Raw genomic sequence first — 14,677 nt, 5'->3', positions numbered from 1 at the left:
CACATTTAACATATATAAAAACGACATTATATAAAAACGACATACGAAACAGGCTACATTTAGTACACACACTTTATAGGCTCCGTAAAGTTCAGCTAACGCATACTAGCATTAGCGCTTGGTGGGCTGTAAACACCGAGCATAAACACAGCCGTGAATTAGTGTGTAATGTAGAATGGTCGCCATTTAACAGTCACCACCTCCACCTGCAGTTAGCAATTAAATGGATACAAATCACCACTTTTCTGCGCCACACGGTGTTAACACAGCCCACCTCTTGTACCTGGCGACAGAACATCTCTAGCTCGGAGGGCTAGCAGGCCTGGTAGCTGGACAGTCCGGTACACTATTCATGCAGGTTTCCACAACAACAAAAACACGGCAGTCTCTGAACTCACGTTTGGAGTGTCGTTGAAGTTGGATGTAGTCCAGTTTGTGGTCTAAATGAGCGGACACTTGCAAGCAGGATCCGTAAAGTTCAGCTAACGCATACTAGCATTGGTGTAGCTAAACACAGAGTATAAACACAGCCGTGAATTAGCGTGGAATGTCGAATGGTCGGCATTTAACAGTCACAAGCTCCACCAGCAGTTAGCAGTAGCTAGTTGGATTTTATTTCTACACCAGTCCGTTTAACACAGCCCACCTCCACGGCCGGGCGGAGCAGCCTGGTAGCTGGATAGTCCCGGTTCCGGTACACTGTTGTTCAGGCATGTTTCCACAACAACAAAAACACAGCAGGAGTTTCGTTGAAGGAGGATGTAGTCCAGCTTGTTGTTTAATGAGCAGACACTTGCAAGCAGGATGGCTGGGACAGGTGGACAGCTAGCGTTAGCTTTCCACCTAGCCGATGAGGATGTCCCCTAGCCGGCTAGCGGCATTGAGCGACACCGCTGGTCTCCGCGCAGGCGAAGCTCACGTAGTGTGCCGAGTATTGCGTCTGTAATAACGTTTCCTCCATATTCTCCGATCTGTACCGATGTATCCCGGTGGTACACACGTCCGGTAGTTTGAATGCAGATAATTGTTGTAAATGTTTTCTGCTGAAAACCGAAAGCCTGTTTAGCGAAGATTCAAGATGGCTGACAGTCGTTTTCATTCGGAATACCTCGGCCAGACTCAGCAGTCCAACCCCCTGTGGGCGTGTTGAAAACATACGGAAGTAGATCCTACTACTGGCTGTAGTCCTTTGCCTCTGGCCCAAAAATCTTCCAATGACGCAAAAATCGTCATTTTACGTCATCGGAAGATTTTTTCCAGGCCCCAAATGCAGAAATCTCTCGTCTCAGGGGGACATGAGGGAGGGAGGCACGGTCATTCAGAAATACTATCGGGTTTCTACTGATACAAAGCTGAATGCTAAATCGGTGAAGTATCCCTTTAATATTCCATTTAGAGAATGCGTGACGTGCACCAACAACACCAAAAAAATTCCTTGTATGTGTTAAAAAACGTACTTGGCAATAAAACCCTTTCTGATTTCTGATTCATTATTCCATTTAATAGACTTGTGTGGAGAGAAGTTATGTGCATTGCCAAATCATTTAAATGGCAGCAAGAGGTTGGTTTCGCTTTAATTCCATTAATACTACAGGTGCGACTCAATATCATTATCGTGATATCATGTTGCGCAATATTATATTGAAAGTGTTGCGATAAGTATGCAATATTTTATTTATATTTGGCTGTGTGGCCTAGTCGTGTTCGATTTCGCTTGAAACGTTAAAATGATCCTGTTTCATTGGCCAGTTACCATGCCCCTTGCACATGTTGGTGCATGTCAGCGCACGAGTCCACTACGTGACAAACCCTATATAGCGTACCACGTGTGTGCATATTTCGACAGAGTGACAGTGTAAGAAATAGATAGAGACGACAAAACAGAACGAATCAGAGAAGCAAAAGAAAATTTGTGTCCTGTTCTCTTTATTTATTTATTTTATACTGTACAACCAGTAAAACATGTCCTGTTCTGTAGACATGGTCGTTATTTATTCATTCATGTTGTACCATCATGTTGTACCAGTCCAATATGACTGTCAGTTGAAATAAACCTTGTGTTGTATTCAGTGGTTAAATTGGCTTTTGTAGGGAGGGGGAGCCCTTATTTACGGGGAATGGTCGTCATTCAAAATCGCGCCGTAAAATGACTTAATGTGTTTTTACACCAAAGGGTATTTTCCAGTATTAATGTGTAAGGTAGGGTTGATTAGTTCAAACAAAGAGAAATACTTTACAATTCACTTACTTTATTATTATTTCTTACCTTTCATAGGCTAATGTTAACAGGCAGGCAACGGATTTCACCCTTGGAAAATGTATGAAATTGAACATGTTTGAAAATATTGGTTGGCAAATATGTAAACATCTTTATAAATAAGAAAATTATGTTGATTTAAGAGAATCAGAAACCACTATTATAGCCTTTTTAACAGTGATTGGCTTGCCCAGCTTGTTAATAGCCAGTGTATGTTCATTTTAGCTTCCAGTTTGTTAGATGGCACCAACATTTGGTCTAATCATAACTGGCCTGGCAACCCAAATGCCAAGGTTTTGCTTACAGATTTGTGTGCTGACTTATGATGTGGGGGTCTGGGGGTCCTCCCCCAGAATTTTTTTTAGCATTAAACACTATATTTCCTGCATTTTGGTGAATTTGTATGCATCTACTTCTACCTTTTTCTGAATAAATATGCCTGAAATATCTTTATGTAAAGGGAAACATTACAATCCAAAAATAAAAACATAATGGAAAATATTGCAGTAAGGCTGTCAGGCATTCTGTATTGCATTCATCTATTTATTCTCCTTTAGATCGACTTTTCTAATTATATCTGAGTCAGCACACATGTAGCCTAATTTATTCTTCCCTCTTTTGCATCTTTTGTTGGGGAAGTAACCTCTGTAAATGTGCATATGACAATTTCACCTCAGTGATACATTATTCATTTAATAAATCCCTGGACTGTAATATTTCAGATGTTTGAACAAGATTTCTGCTCATGTCCAAAACTTGAGTTGACTTGTGCACATTCAAAATATAACTCATCCCACCTGTGCTCTCTGAGATTTGGAGGAGTCGTGATATTTTGTGAAAAATAAAGTTATAATAGGCTATTAGCCTACAAGAATAAAGTCACTATATTTCAGAAAATAATGTACCTGCACCGTAGTCTGCTGCGCATTACGTGATTGGTCTGCTGATACGGTAGATCTCAGACCGTCTGACATCTAGAGCGCCGTTTGAGACGTTTAGGGAAGTGGCTGTACGCTGCTCTACATCGGAGGTGGAAACCCGAAACTTATAGCAGAAATGCACTGAGCACAAACGCGACACATTTGCCGCAGCATGTCGCCAGCAGAGCGCATCCATAAACCTGAAGCTGCCCAGCTTTTTACAGCGAGAATGGGCACAAAGCGACGTCCAGTTTCATATTTGTCAGTCAACACTTCAAAATACATTTGGGGCTGAAGCCCCGGCAAAATGTTTGATGCTGAAGGAGACGGAGCTGAGCTCCGGCAGGGTGTATAGTGGACCTGAGGAGGCGGAGCTGCGCTCCGGTGCGCTCCGGCCCAATTTAACCTCTGGTTGTATTTGTTTTTAATGTATTTTGATGCGTTTTCCCATAACTTTTGTAACTTTACATGTTTAAAAATATCTAAATTAATATTGCTATAAATTATATGGCTATTTAAGACCACTCTTGCAGGATAGGGCCCCCCTCATATTAATTAAGTAATCTATTCATGTTTTTACTGATGCCTCTATGTTTTTAGCTCTTTCATTTTAGGCTGTTGTGTTGTAATTGTTGGAGCTTGTATTGCAAGACACATTTCTGTGTACACGGACAATAAAGTGCTATCTATCTATCTATATAATATCGATATCGCAATATTCATAATCAATATCGCAATATCACATTTCGTCAATATCGTGCAACCGTAATTAATACCCGCGAAAATACTTCCATCGTAATTTATTTTGGGTTTTTTCCTACTAATATTCGCTGCTGAAAATGGTAATAAAAAGTGAGTTTGACTGGTGTTGTCCTTATTGTAGACAATAGTTGCAGTAACTTACTGTGGTGCATTATTTCCGAATCCGTCAGGACTTGAAAGCATGTGACACAGCGAGTCACGTGTGCTCGAGCGAGCGGGTGGAGGCGGAAGTGGAAACTCTTGTCTTCCTGTCCCATCCCTACCTACCCACCCACCTTCGCTCGGATACAGCTACACCGACTGGAGCTGGTAGGATGAAACTGCTCCTTCACTTTTTTTTGTTTAGTTTTACTACGGCCTAGTTTTAACTTCCGGTGCTGTTAGTGTCCTGTTTGCGCACTCGTTTTGTCTTATATGAGTCTCTGCTTAGACTGCTCCTCCACCGGGCTGAGCTTTGCATTTCCTTTCTTCCATATTTAAGCCTCGTTGCCACGCAAAGTAGTGATAACTTTTCGTCTTAGTGCACTATTCATTGTCTATCATAGAATGTTGCAAAGTTACTGTTAAGTAACGACAGAGTTTGTCACAGTTTTAAACTTTGAGACAAAGTGTGCGTTCTGACTTATTTATTTTTTTTAAGAGTGGAGTCAAACTTGTTTAAACTCCTCAGGTGCTGCTGAGGCCCCCTCAGTCCGACCGGTTTCAACAATCAGCCCCCCAGGACAGCAATGGATCACAGTGGAAGCAGTGAGGGGCCTGGGCCAGGTAGAAGACCCTCCAGTCCCTCCTCTCGTGCACCCATGGGTGCCAAGGGACATGCAGCACAGAGTGGTCAAAGGCCCAAAGTAAAGATAACTCCCTTCCACAGCTCACCCATAGTCAGCAGTGATGAAGCTCTCCGCAGCAAACGACCAGGAGCCGCTTTTGGGAAACTGCTGGCATCTCCTGGCGGCCTGGCTCTGGACTCACTTGGTCGGCTGAGTGCTCCACCTGTCAGAGGGAGACTTGCTGCTGCTGAGAGCTCAGGGGAACAAACAACCAGTTCAGGCTCTGTACTGACCACAACAGTAAGTAAAGTTTTGTTCATATAGCACTTATCACGGACAGAGTCACAAAGTGCTTCACAGGCTAAATAAATAAATACATGATAACAAATGGATCGTAAAAAGCACAATAAATCATAGTAAATAGGAATACGGTCAACGATGTGGTTAAACGAACGCCTAAAGCTGTGTCTTTAGCTGCTTTTCAAAGATGTCAGCAGAGGCTGCCACTCTTACAACATGAGGCAATGCATTCCACAGTCTAGGAGGAGGAGTGCAGGCAAGTTCAGGGTTCTCCCCGCCATTATAAGGTTTTGGTCCAGCACCCGAGCCCTTTTGGGCAGCACCTAAGCCGAAGACTTTTCTCAGATCTAATGATTGTAGTTGGACTTCTTTAGCAAGTTTTGTTTTTGAGTGTTATTTATTTATTATCTGCTCTAGCTTATCCAACGTTTTAGACACAGATATGGTGATAAAAACGGTCCAAAATGATGTGAAAAAGCGATGCAAAACTACCACAGAGATACACAAACCGACTACAAAGAGACACCAAATGACCACAGAGACCCAAAACAACCCCAAAGAAAACAAAAATGACCAAAAAGTGACACAACACGAGTACAAACAGACAAAAACCCACAAAGAGACACAAAAGTCTTCCACAAAGCTAGCGAAAAACACTGAAGTTATCTTGTTAAGGTAAAAGGATATACTGATGAGCATTTTAAGGTGTTAAGCAATTTCATGTAAATTGTTTCCCAAAATGACTCAGATCTTTAAAAAATTCCAAACACACGTTCTGTGTCTTCTCCTGTTGACCAGTGGATACTCAGTGATAATAATATTTTATACTTTATTAATCCCACAAGGGGAAATTACAATGTTTTCACTCTGTTATTACACACATTACACACAGGCCTGAATTACACACAAATGCTCAGTGCACATGCTTTCCCTTATTAATGGTGTTGGGACCATCAGTTGTGTTGTGCAGAAGTCCGGTTGATACACAGCCGACAGCCCTATTGGACAACTGTTAGAATTCATATTATGGCAAGAACCAATCAGCTAAGTAAAGAGAAACGAGTGGCCATCATTACTTTAACAAATGAAGGTCAGTCCGTCCGGAAAATTGCAAAAACTTTGAATGTGTCGCAAAAACCATCAAACGCTACAACGAAACTGGCTCACATGAGGACCGCCCCAGGAAAGGAAGACCAAGAGTCACCTCTGCTGCTGAGGATAAATTCATCCGAGTCACCAGCCTCAGAAATCACAAGTTAACAGCAGCTCAGACTAGAGACCAGATGAATGCCACACAGAGTTCTAGCAGCAGACACATCTCTAGAACAACTGTCAAGAGGAGACTGCGCAAATCAGGCCTTCATGGTCAAGTAGCTGCTAGGAAACCACTGCTAAGGAGAGGCAACAAGCACAAGAGATTTGATTGGGCCAAGAAACACAAGGAATGGACATTAGACCAGTGGAAATCTGTGCTTTGGTCTGATGATTCCAAATTTTAGATCTTTGGTTCTTTGGTTGGTCTTTGTGCGACGCAGAAAAGCTGAACGGATGGATTCTACATGCCTGGTTCCCACCGTGAAGCATGGAGGAGGAGGTGTGATGGTGTGGGGGTGCTTTGCTGGTGACACTTTTGGGGATTTATTCAAAATTGAAGGCATAGTGAACCAGCATGGCTACCACAGCATCCTGCAGCAACATGCCATCCCATCCGGTTTGCGTTTAGTTGGACCATCATGTATTATTCAACAGGACAATGACCCCAAACACACCTCCAGGCTGTAAAAGGGCTATTTGACCAAGAAGGAGAGTGATGGAGTGCTGCGCCAGATGACCTGGCCTCCACAGTCACCGGACCTGAACCCAATCGAGATGGTTTGGGGTGAGCTGGACCGCAGAGTGAAGGCAAAAGGGCCAACAAGTGCTAAGCATCTCTGGGAACTCCTTCAAGACTGTTGGAAAACCATTTCAGGTGACTACCTCTTGAAGCTCATCAAGAGAATGCCAAGAGTGTGCAAAGCAGTAATCGGAGCAAAGGGTGGCTACTTTGAAGAAACTAGAATATAAGACATGTTTTCAGTTATTTCACACTTTTTTGTTAAGTGCATAATTCCATATGTGTTCATTCATAGTTTTGATGCCTTCAGTGAGAATCTACAATGTAAATAGTCATGAAAATAAAGGAAACGCATTGAATGAGAAGGTGTGTCCAAACTTTTGGCCTGTACTGTACGTTCCATAGGACTTAAATTGCATCCCCGAGTCCTCCACTTGCCTCACTTGCTCGCTTCTTAGTTGAAATCATCGGAGGAGAGAGGCAACAAGAAAATGTGTTTTAGAGGGATGAGACGTCCTTTCCTCTGAAGCGTTGCATGAATACGTCAGCTGTTTGGGCAGAGTTAGCAACTCCTTCAGCTGCACGGCTTCCAGGAAGGCTGCTCTCGTGTATCCTCGCCTATAGCTCCTCGGTGATCCCTCGGCGCAGAAACAAGAGCTTTGAGACGGACTTCACCGAGGAGGGACAGAACTAGGGCTGGGTATCGTTCAGAATCTTTCGATCCGGTGCCAATTTCGATACCTCAGTTTCGATACCAATTCCTAACGATACTTTTTTCGATACCATATGTTTTAAAATCCATTTCAACATCAACAAAAATACATTAAACACAAAGCTTTTATTTTCCACCTTAATTGTGAATCAAAACAGTTATCAAAATTAAAAAATTCTGGTAAAACTGCTCACTCAGAGTAACATTAATAAAAGTGCCTTGCCTTGCAAGCTCAGCCTGTCAGTCAGTCATCAGGGCAGAGAAACCACCGTTGTGGCTGCTTGTAAGAGGAAGTGTAATGTCAACAGCACCGCGACCGCTTTCGGCTCGCCATTAATATCATAAGTTTTAAAAAACTGTAACCACACTTGAAACCAACCGTGACTCTCTGACTTCAACAAAACTGCAGACAGTTTACTCCGTCCGCACCTGTGTGTGTGTGTGTGTGTGTGTGTGTGTGTGTGTGTGTGTGTGTGTGTGTGTGTGTGTGTGTGTGTGTGTGTGTGTGTGTGTGTGTGTGTGTGTGTGTGTGTGTGTGTGTGTGTGTGTGTGTGTGTGTGTGTGTGTGTGTTTCGGAGCTCCGCTCTGTGTCAATATGCAGAGAGGACAGATAAGCTTGCTCTTACGCGCTCAGACGCTTTTGGAACCGAAATTTGGCACCGAAAGATAAAGAATTTTTCGATACTCATAGGATTGGAGTATTTTTTTCGATACCATAAAAGTATCGACGTTCGGTACCCAGCCCTAGACAGAACAACTTCCTGTTCAGTCGAGGAGCTATCAAATAAGGGTTATGAGATGCAGCCCAGAAGTCTTGCATCATTATTTTCTCTTAACCGTGCACAACGTTTAATAATCTGAGTGCATGGATTGCAAAAGTGCTGTATATTAAAAAAACAAGTGTGAAATCATGCTTCTCCCTAGGAGTGGATTGTATTGTATTGTACTATCCATTAGCTGACATATTGTGCAGAATAAATTTACCTTTAACTGTTTGCGTGTCAAATACTGGGAATCTAAAACTCTAAACTAAAACTCTTCAATGATACACAGGACAATAAGTGAAAGACTGTTGTGAATATTTATATGTTGGCGCCACATATAATCTTACTTTTTATATTGATATACATATATTGCACATATGCATTTAAATGTAATTTTGGTTTGGGCTAGCTTTCTCCTTTCTAATTTATTAAATAGATAATAACATATTTTGTCTTCTTTTTGCCTCCAAAGCCAGCTGCCAGGAAGGCACCAAAGACGAGCACAGAGCTTCGTCAAAGCCAGAAAGGCAAAGAGAGGGGAGCTGTCTCCACCTCCACCAAACCTCAGTCCGGTTAGTTCATCCTATTTTCTTTTGCAAACTTTATCGATTTGGAATCTAACTTGTAAAGATACCTGAAGGAAAACCGGTTGTTGCAGCAGAAGAGAGAAAAGCGTGTATACATGTATACGGCTTATATACGTGTATCCGTAACAAGCCGTTCCTGCAGTTTACGACTACAACCGCTGCATAAATATGGATAGTACATCTTTTTTGAAAAGCAATTAAAGTGGACTGTTTAAAAGGTATGGCAAGCAAGGATGTACAGGTATTATGTTTACATAGCAAAAGAGCTATGTGTAGAAATGTGTCCATGCATTATTTCCTGGGGATGACTTCTGGCCTCCACCTAACCTCACTCTGTGTGCTTTTCCTAGCTGTGAAGAGGAAGAAGAGGAAGATGGGAATGTACAACCTGGTCCCCAAAAAGAAGGCCAAGACCCTTAAACAGCAGGAGAAGGCAGGTCCATTTATTTATTTCAGTCAGGATCACTGGTCATAGATTTAACCATTTATTGCAATAAATGGAAATACAGTTATGCTTGACGCTGATGGCTCCGCTCTTGATAATGCTCCCTGGACCAGCCAAGCAGCATGCTAAGGTGAAATGGGGAGCACCATGCAGAAACCCCCCTGGGTATTAAAAAGTGAGCCAAAAGAGAGACATTGAAAACCAATTTAGGACTCTGAACTAGGAAGGTGGAGGTTGGAGTGGTGGAGACAACACGTTGCCAGCAGCATCAGTGTAGCAGGGATCAGTGAGGAGGGAGTCCCATTTAAAAGGACCGCCTTGATGTGAGAATAGCTGTGATTGGTGTGTGTCTGAAAGGAATGACAATTCAATCAGCGGGCGGATGACTTCCGTGTCCTACATGAACCATCGCTAAGATTAACTTATTCATTCCTGTATGTCAGACCGCCTACCAGCCCACTCTGTCTGTAACCCCAAAGAGCAAATGCATGCCTGAAACTAACTTTTATACAATATTGATTATTCAAAACATATGTTTAGCTTGTGGGGAGTGACAGGAAACAAAACAATGGGGAAAGAGACTGGGGCCTGTCATGTGAAAAAAAAAAAAATATATATATATTGTCTTCAGTCTGGAATCGGAGATCAAGAACTACATTTATCGATTACTAGCAGCTGGGTCAGTCCTAAGAAGTAAAAGTAACCACTCTGTGTAAGTTAATACTAGTGATGCAGAAAATTCTTGGCCGAAACCGAAAAAAGAGGAAACCAAGACCGAAACCGAAACACCAAAAGAAATTAAGCCAATTATTAGTACCATTGCATTTATGGCTGTGACTGTGTACTAACTTTACTAAAATCAAGGCATTGCAATTGTATAAATTAATATTAAAGTTTAATAAAAAAAATATCTAGCAGAAATATGGCTACAATCTGATAGTCACATACAGTATACAGTAGCCTAAGAACAGAATAGCTTACCTGTTGTTGTTGTTGTTGTTGTTGTTGTTGTTGTTGTTGTTGTTATTATTATTATTTGAGGCACTTTCTTGCAGGATTTCACTGAACATATCAGACAACGAGGGGTGCATGCCCCTCATCTGGTGCAGAGAGACGAGTCTTTTTTTCTGCGCTCTGATCTCCTCCTGCGCTGGGCGCTGCTCCGTCTCTGTCTCCACGCGGGTTCGCATCCATCGCGGCCTGGATCATTTCTCGTGCGCCCTGCTTTATTTCCGCATCCAAGTAATGGTCTTTATAACGCGGATCAAGTACAGTCACGATGAAGTGCAGAGGATCCGAATAGATCTCAGTGAAACGTGTGCTGACAGACTCTAAGAGCGTACTTTTCATTGTTTTCACTCCGTGGTCCGTCTCAACCTCGTTGCCTAGGAGACGCTTAGCAGGTGGAACGGGTACTGACACACGTGCAGGTCGCGGTTTCTGTTTGCGTCATCACAACATTTTTCGGCCGTATTGTTTCGGTGATAAAAGTATTTCGGCCGAAAACCGAAAATGCCCTTTTGGGCCATTTTCGGCCGAAGATTTTCGGTGGCCGAATATTTTCGGTGGCCGAATATTCGTTGCATCCCTAGTTAATACCACTAGTTGGCATATAGTATTTAAAACTCATGCTTTTCTTTTCTTTCCTATCAAAAACCTTTCCGTCCTGTTAGCCATATTTGGTGTTTGTGATGTTTTTATATTATTTGCATGTGTGTTTTTCTTTTTGTATTCACGTTCATCATTTATTTAATACAAACATAAAAAACTGAAACTCTACAAGATGAGTTTAGAGGTTGGCTTAAAGAAAGCGTGGAATACTAATACATACAAATTAGGGCTGCCCCTTGTGGAAGTTTCTTTTGCAGCAGGAGTGAAGTTTTGAAAGTTTAGTAAAGTGAAACAAATAGAACAGTCGAAGACTAAACCAAGTTAGCTTTTTGTATTTTATAAAAAATATATTTGCAAATATAGGAAGAAGGTAAATTTCACAAAAGACAGCAGCCCAATGTGGAAAAGTTTCTTCAATGAGTGAACAGAAACACTGAGCTTAAATACATCTTCAGAGTGACAGCACACACGCACTTGGCTTATTATGACTCTGCATTTCTCACATGCAATCTGATACACATGAAGACAATAAGGAAACACAAGAGACATCTTGGAGCCATTTCGCCTCCTCCTCCCTGTACGACTTTCACCCCCAGTTACATCTCAACTGGCATGGGAGAACTAAATGTATCAGGAGAGAGAGTTTTAGGGTGACCTTGTAGCCCCTATCTGTTCAGACAAACAGTGCTCACATTATGTTCCAGACTTTGTGATTCTCACTTAGTTAGAATCAGAATCTACATGTGGGAATGAGATAAACTCTCTTTCAGTATTGTAAGAAAAACCAAAGCACAAATAAAACATAAGAATATAAGGAATGCTTAAATGTAATTTTTACATTACACCCTTCGTAGTCGATTAGTCAACTAATCTGTTGTTTTGGTCTTAGTCGACTAAGATTCCTTTAGTCGATTAGTCATTTTGTTTATGCTTTTTCCCACTGAATGACTTTTTTCCAAGAAACTTATGAGCGCGTCTCTGGTAAACGCAAGATATAAAGTCGTGCTTTCGCAAGATTCATTGTTGAGAAACTTAGTTTCACGGATCTAAGTTTTTAATCAACTAATCGATTAGTCGACATTCGTATTCGAGTGTTGGTCGACTAAGAATTTCTTTAATCGAGGACAGCCCTAATGCATTCATGTCATTCCTTTTTTAATCAGAAGGGGGAGCCAGGTCCCAGTGTGGAGAAGAACAGAGTTGCAACAGATGAAAAACCAGTGATCCTACCAGAGACTCTGAAGGCCAGAGAACTGACAGCTGCCAGGAATGAATCGTTGATGGAGGCGCCACCTGGAGAAGGCTGCCATGTGGAGTACACAGAGCTGGCTTTGGACTGTCTGGACCTGAAAGCTCAGGAAGAGCTGCTCTCACCTCCCCTGTCAGGTGACAACAGCATCTCACTGACTCATTTAGCTTCATAAGATTGATCTAAGACCACGTAAATTCATCATGTCCCCTTTTTCTTCTACAGAATCCATTTCAGTTTCAGTTTTTCCTGGCTCAAAATGGGCCTTTGGGGGGTGGGACACATATTAAGTGTGGGGAGAGGGGGGGGTCTCCTCCAGGAAATTTTCAGCGTCAAAGACTTAATTTCCTGCATTCTGATACATTTTTAGGCACCAATTTATGGTTGAAATGTCTAACCAAAACACGGAATTAGACTACGATTAACGCGACTACGATATGTTTTCACCGGTTATGAAACGGTCTCAATGTCAATGCTGATGCCATCAGACGGCAGTGCAGCCTGCCGCGGACGGACAGCAGGCTGAGCTTCGGCGGAAGGCTGGGATCTCCACGCCCGTCTGCAGCAGCTTCTCGCTGCGCCGCCGGTCCGCAGAGCAGCACGATCACCGGGAGAGGCCGGTACAGTCTGACTCTGCAAACAGAGATCCCTTTAGCGCTAGCTTTACAGCTGAGCGTTCAGATCCAGTCAAATCAGCGCCAGCCACGTGTGTAAAATATAGTGGCTGTGGGTGAGAGGGAGGCTGGCTGCTGAAAATCAGATGCTTTGGCACTCGTGATTTTCCTTTAGCACTGGCTTGGGGGGCGCCAAAACTTTCTCTATGCAGGAAAAACCCTGCATTTTATAGGTCCCAGCGGTCAATTTCTGTGTGTGATGTGTGTTGAAATAATGGGATGTGTGTGTGCAGGTGTAGCAGCGGATGCTGAGCTGACAGAAACAGACCTGGCTGAGGAGTTACCACTGTGCTGCTGTCGTATGGAGACTCCTCACAGCGGAGGCAGTCTGTCCGCACTGGATCAGACCTGCATGGCCATGGAGAGCATGGATGGAATGGTAAAGAATCTGAAATAATACTATCACTTTGGTACTGGCCTCTTATTAGAGTCATCTTTAAAATATCCGATAACAATCCCATCCAGTAACCAGATGTGTTTAACCAGAGATAAGTGTGACTGATTTTACTGCATTTACTTCCACGGGTCACTCAGCAGGACTTGCTGTCAGTCATCAAAATAAGATGCGTCCATGTAGCACTAAGTCTCGTATTGCCGCTCCACAGCGCTGTGGAGGAAGGTCTGGCACCTCCACACATCCACTCCTGGATAGGAGAAAAAACAGTCAGGGGTTGTTTGCATTTATTTAAACCAATCGCAGTTTTTCATCATTTCTCCGGGCTCAAAAAAGTGGGATCTGTAAAAATTCAAACAATACACTAACATGATCAATTTAAATTAGCTGGATACATGGTTTAAATGTAATTTGCTCTTACCAGTGTATCGTCATGTGTATTTTGTCCATAGCAATCCCCACCAATCGGTCCCAAAACGTCCCAGATAGGGAGTAAAATTTTACAACAATTCCCTGAAATAACCAAGCAGGTCTGCCTTGTTGCACGACCCAAATTATTTTCAAAACATGTCATTTTTAGCTTGTAACGTTAGCTTGCTTGCTCTGAGTTTCCTGTTGCTGTTCCTTACTAGCGACCGTAGTTTAGAACATAAACACAAAGAAAGCGGAAAGTGAGGGACATCCGCACTATCCGGTAAATGAACCGCCGTCGATCCAGACTAATGTAGCACTGGTGAAGCAGGACAGTCGCCATAAAATGTCAATAGAGTTGAATTCAACTACAAGGTAACAATGTGTCATATTTATTTTGTCCTTACAAAGAGAGCCAAATTACAGATGTGTAGTGACCCTAAGCCTAGTCTATAGGGCTGTTCGATTATGGAAAAAAAAATAATCACGATTATTTTGGTCAATATTGAAATCACGATTATTTAACACGATTACTCATTAACATTTGGATATAATGGATAGTGTCCAGGGTATAATCTGTTAGTGTCCTTTATCTCACAGAAAGAGTCTTTGGATCAGAATAATATCTGTTTTACTACTGTTACAGATATCATACATAACGTTACACAGCTAATGAACAGTTCCACAGACATGTGCAACACAATGTGCATCTCACATCACATGTTCACTCACTATGACCACTACTACTGTCATTACGAAACATTGTGCCAAAATATCAACAATAATGTCGCCATCAGTGGGCTTATTTGCTAGCTAACCTTAGGAAAAATCCAGCACATAGACGGTACCTTAGAGTAACGTTACGTGAAACAGGTGATTTAACGTCCCTGATCATTTACATACAGTTTAACAACAAAACTAAATGCTGAGGGAGCATTACTATGTTTTTTCATGTTGTTTTTGAGCAGTATGCCTATGCACCCCCACTAA

General features: G+C 42.3%; 1 protein-coding gene across 1 annotated transcript in view; it reads left to right on the top strand.

The window, feature by feature from the left end:
* The first annotated feature begins 4,125 nt into the window (after positions 1-4,125).
* The window catches only part of ehmt1a (euchromatic histone-lysine N-methyltransferase 1a), a 43,426-nt gene continuing 32,874 nt past the window's right edge, over positions 4,126-14,677 (top strand). Inside the window, exons 1-6 of the mRNA XM_039803113.1 lie at positions 4,126-4,248; positions 4,610-5,006; positions 8,789-8,888; positions 9,254-9,336; positions 12,123-12,345; positions 13,116-13,261. Coding sequence (XP_039659047.1) covers positions 4,668-5,006; positions 8,789-8,888; positions 9,254-9,336; positions 12,123-12,345; positions 13,116-13,261 — 891 coding nt within the window. The 5' untranslated portion in view covers positions 4,126-4,248; positions 4,610-4,667. The remainder of the gene's footprint in view (positions 4,249-4,609; positions 5,007-8,788; positions 8,889-9,253; positions 9,337-12,122; positions 12,346-13,115; positions 13,262-14,677) is intronic.

This window comes from Perca fluviatilis, chromosome 6 (genome assembly GCF_010015445.1).
Source record: "Perca fluviatilis chromosome 6, GENO_Pfluv_1.0, whole genome shotgun sequence".
In the NCBI taxonomy this organism is placed as follows: Eukaryota; Metazoa; Chordata; class Actinopteri; order Perciformes; family Percidae; genus Perca; species Perca fluviatilis.
This window is presented reverse-complemented; position numbering and strand designations above follow the sequence as displayed.